The sequence below is a fragment of the Propithecus coquereli genome, unplaced genomic scaffold, assembly GCF_000956105.1.
Source record: "Propithecus coquereli isolate 6110/MARCELLA unplaced genomic scaffold, Pcoq_1.0 Scaffold71, whole genome shotgun sequence".
Lineage (NCBI taxonomy): Eukaryota > Metazoa > Chordata > Mammalia > Primates > Indriidae > Propithecus > Propithecus coquereli.
Window position 1 is genome coordinate 7437961 of NW_012153174.1, and position 4537 is coordinate 7442497.

General features: G+C 37.8%; 1 protein-coding gene across 1 annotated transcript in view; it reads left to right on the top strand.

Moving 5' to 3' along the window:
- Positions 1-4537, top strand: part of LOC105824054 (DNA repair-scaffolding protein-like) — a 126300-nt gene that overhangs the window by 6972 nt on the left and 114791 nt on the right. The window contains exon 4 of the mRNA XM_012661388.1: positions 305-421. Within this exon, the coding sequence (XP_012516842.1) occupies positions 305-421 (117 nt within the window). The remainder of the gene's footprint in view (positions 1-304; positions 422-4537) is intronic.

Here is a 4537-nt window from a genome sequence, read left to right on the forward strand (position 1 = left end):
TTCTATAATTGTTACCTCAGTCTTATTTTTCCAGTTTTCTTTTGTGCTCCAGTCATTTTTCTTGTGTAACTTTTCTCAACCAATTCTACTCCTTTTTTTCTTGTAACTTGGCTGTAATTCAAAGAATCTTAGACTGTACATAGAACTTTAGGCAGGAAGATTTGACATAAGACATTGCTTTCATTATCACAGAGTTTTGTGTATTTGTGACTTTGGCAAAGTAACATGTATAAAATCTTATTCTGAAAAGTAACCATATTAGTTGATCATATTTATGTGTTTTTTTGTTTTTTTTTTTTAACAGAAACTACCACATCTAAGAGTACCAGTGGGCTTACGGATATAACATGGAGTTCCAGTGGAAGTGATTTGTCAGATGAGGATAAGACACTTTCTAAATCACAGAGAGATAATGAACATGGCCCTAGAATAGGCAGGTTTTGTAACAGGAATATTTTATGTCCAGAAGATGGGGCCAGTGAAGGTAAATTGATAATTTTGTAAGAAATACAGTTTCTTTTAAATATTAGATTTAATATTGGAAGCAGCTTACATTCCTAATATTTATCATTAATTATGATTTTACTGAGTCCCAGCCTCTATGTTAAGCCCTTTAGAAACATTTTCGCATTTCATATTTCTTACAACAACTCTAAGAGATCTAGGTATTATTGATTTTTTTTTTTTTTAAAGTTACTTACATAGTTTGGATAACCTGTATATACATGGTCGAAAAACATCAAAGCAATGTAAAAAGATATTTTTGAGAACTCTGTCTCTCATCTCTGTTATCATCTACCCCATTCCTCCTGCTCCCTACAGGTAATTATTAACATTTTTTTGTGTGTGTTCTTTGTCCTTTTTTCTCACAGAGCCCAGTAGGTTAGCTCATGCTTATAGCTCCAGGGGTTTGCTTTTTTTTTTTTTAAATATGATTTGGGAAATAAGCATGACCTGTGCTATAAGAATTGTACTGCTTGAGACTGTGAAATTCTTTTATGGTTAATTAGTTAGGGAAGGCTTTGAAGCTACAAGCTACAGGAAACTCTGTTCAAACACTCTAGTGTTTGAACAAATGGGGTTGAATTTGTCTCTTGCAACAAGACATCCAGAGGGCTAGACTCGTTCTGAGTTCTACAGCCTTAGTATGGGGTTGGTTCTCATGGTGGTGAGGTGGTTGCTGAGTCCTCCAGGCTGGATTCTCTGCAGGAGTATAGGTGCTGAGGATTTTGCCAAGTGTACTTTGCCTTTCCTTTGGGGGGGAGTGCTCTCCCCAGTGTCTCTACCTTTGGCTAGAACTTGTTACAGAGGGTCACCTCCACTAAAGACACTTCAGTGAAATTAAGGATTTTTATATAGATATGTTGCTGCTTAAACAAATTTGGATTATTATAATAGTAATGAAGAAGAGGGGATGGACATCAGGTAGGCTACCAGCTCTGCTGCCATAGGCAGTCAGCTCCTCTGGGGGTGGGTGGAAGAGTGGGGGCTTGGGGCTTTAGGGATCTTGCTGTGTCCTGACTAATCTTGGGAAAACAAGCTGAACACTCTGAGCCTTGGTTTCTGCATCTGGAAAATGGACACAGTAATGTGTGTCCATCGAGTTCTTGTGAGTATTAAGTGAGCTAAAAAAAAAAATAGTAGGTAAAATGCCTAGTTCAAAGGCTTTCCTTAGGCACTTCATTGATAGCAGCAATTGCTGTTATGTCTGACAGCAGAGAAAGCTGTGTGAGAGCCTGCTCAGAGTTCTACAGTAGAATAACTTCTGTGACTAGAAACTAAACATTCAGACCATACTATTTATTTCACTAACATTTAAGGGGGTTCTTTTCTATGCAAATGAAAAAATAAAATTTCCCAAAATGTTTCTTTAAAATTCATAAAATGATATATTGTGAAATAAACTGGCACACACCCTTTTGTAATACTATAATCTTCTGATGAAACTGCAGAATTTCACTTTTCTTATTAGTGCCAAATGCTGTGATACTCAAAGATCAATTTAATTCTGATTTCTGAAACTTCATAATATATGGAGAACAGTATTTTTGTTTAAACAGATGTGGCTTATATCTCTTTCTGGAGATTTTAAGTAAGTGTAGCAAATTCAACTGTGAGAGAGAAAGAAATATTAAGTAAATTGCTACCTTGTATTAATTATATAACACTCTTTTGGGATGATTTTCCCATGCCAGTATATATTCAGCCCACTCTGCTGTACTTTCTGTGCTATAGAATGATCAGTATTTTCTGAAAGGCTGAAAGAGCTTTTATTAATGTATAATTATTTATTACATATGCCCTTGTTAAGACAAGAAAGTATTGTTAATAATTTAATAAAGTCTTGCTATTTGTAATAGAGATAGATAGATAGAAAAAGGAACTCAAGGCATTTCCTAGAATGTTTTTTTTTTAAAAACAGTAACTTCTAAAATATTAGTTTAAGATAGCCTATTAATAAAAATTACAAGGGAAAAATTCTATACCGTATTTAGGGTGAGGAAATAATATTTTTATTAATATGAGAGCTGGGAAGCAGAAGTGGGGAACATACTTTTGTAAAGTGTACATAAGGTCAGAGGCTGTGTCTATGTCTGTTCCCTCATCTGTAAGGCATTGAGAACAGAGAAAACTGAAAAAGGGAAGAAAGAGAGAGGAAGGAGGTAAGAGAAGTGAGCAAATGAATGTTGGCAAAGGATTTTTTTTTTTTTTAATTTACTTGTTTTTTACTTGTATTTTTTTTAGAGACAGAGTCTCTCTCTGTTGTCCAGGCTGGAGTGCTGTGGTGTGATCATAGTTCACTGCAGCCTTAAACTTTTGGGCTCAAACAGTCCTCCTGCCTAGCCTCCTCAGTAGCTGGGACTACATGTGTATGCTACCATGCCCCACTAAGTTTTTAAAAAAATTTTTGTTGAGACCGAGTCTTGCTATGTTGCCCAGGCTGCTCTCAAACTCCTGGCCTCAAGTAATCCTCCTGCCTTATAGCTGGGATTACGGCACACACTACTGTGCCCAGCTTGGCAAAGGATCTTGCAGAAAGTTCAAAGGAGAAGAGAAGGAAGATAAAAACTTAAAATGAAAAAAGTCTGTACTCTTTGTGGGTAGTGATTCTTATTATAAGGCAGAAGTTTTATTTTTTTTTTTTAGGGAGTTTACCAAGCAAAATGAAAGGAAAAAAGTGGAAATTATGTTTAATTTTTTTTTTCCTGAAATATCGTGCAAAGTATTTTCTCGAAGCTTTTATTGATTGAGGTCAGAAAACTCTTGCCCCTTAAAAGCATTACTAAATTTTTTATGATTGTTTCTTGACCAGCTTTTTTCCCAGTGGACTACCTGCCTTCCTAAGGGAAGGATCCCCTGTGTTGCTCATCTTTGTTTCCAGCTGTATTAGTTTCCAAGGGCTGCTGTAATAAAGTACCACAAACTGGGTGGCTTGATCAACAGAAACTGACTGCCTCACAGTTCTGGAGGCCAGAAGTCCAAATGAAGGTGTAGGTAGGCGTGGTTCCTTTTGAGAGCTGTGAGGAAAGGATCTTTTCCAGGCCTCTCTCCTTAGCTTATAGATGGCTGCCTTCTCCCTGTGTGTCTTGTTATTGTCTTTTGTCCCTGAGTGTCTGTCTCTGTGTGTTCAAATTTCCCCTTCTTACACCAGTCATCTTGGATTAGGGCCCACCTTAATGACCTTACTTTAGATTACCCTTGTAAAGACCCTGTCTCCAAAGAAAGTAACATTCTGAGGTATAAGGGGTTAGGACATCAACAAATGAATTTTGGGGAGAAACAATTCAATTCATAGCACCAAGTCCTAGCACAGTGCCTGGCACACAGTGGATACCCAGAAATGTTTATAAATGCATGGTAACTGTTTACATAGTCTGGCTGATAGCTTTCCTAGAACTCCATTGGAATGGGCCTTGGTCTCAAGGACATCCTCTTTTCAGTAAGTAAAACGAATTACTAATAAATTCCTGGTAGTGGTTTTAACTAAGTTGTGCAGTTAAGTGCCTTTAGTTCATGCGTTCATACATCTAGACTCCTGGTCTCTCAGAATTTGAATGTCATAACTGTTAATTATCCTATCCCTTTTAATAGATGGTAGAAGAGCACCAGACAGTTACGTATTTTCTTAGTGTCTGACACTAAGCTAATGGGGAGAGAGACTACAAGTCTGTCTGCCTTGGGAGCTTTGCATAATGGTTAAGAACTGGGACTCAGAAGCTAAACTGTTTGGGCATGTGTCTCAACCACCACAGCTCCTGGTCAAAAGGAAGCATTGCAATTGGGAAATCCTTTCTGACAGCGACTCACAAACCAGAAGCCATAGGGTAAAGGCTGACAAATTCACCTAAATAAAAAGAGAAAAACTGTGTGGCCAAAATGACACATATAAGTCAGGTGTGGTGGTACATGCCTATAGTACCAGTTACTTGGAAGGCGGAGGTGGGAGGATTGCTTGAGGCCAGGAGTTCGAGGCTGCAGTGTGCTGTAATCCCATCTGTGAATAGCCACTGCGCTCCAGCCAAGGCAACATAGCCAG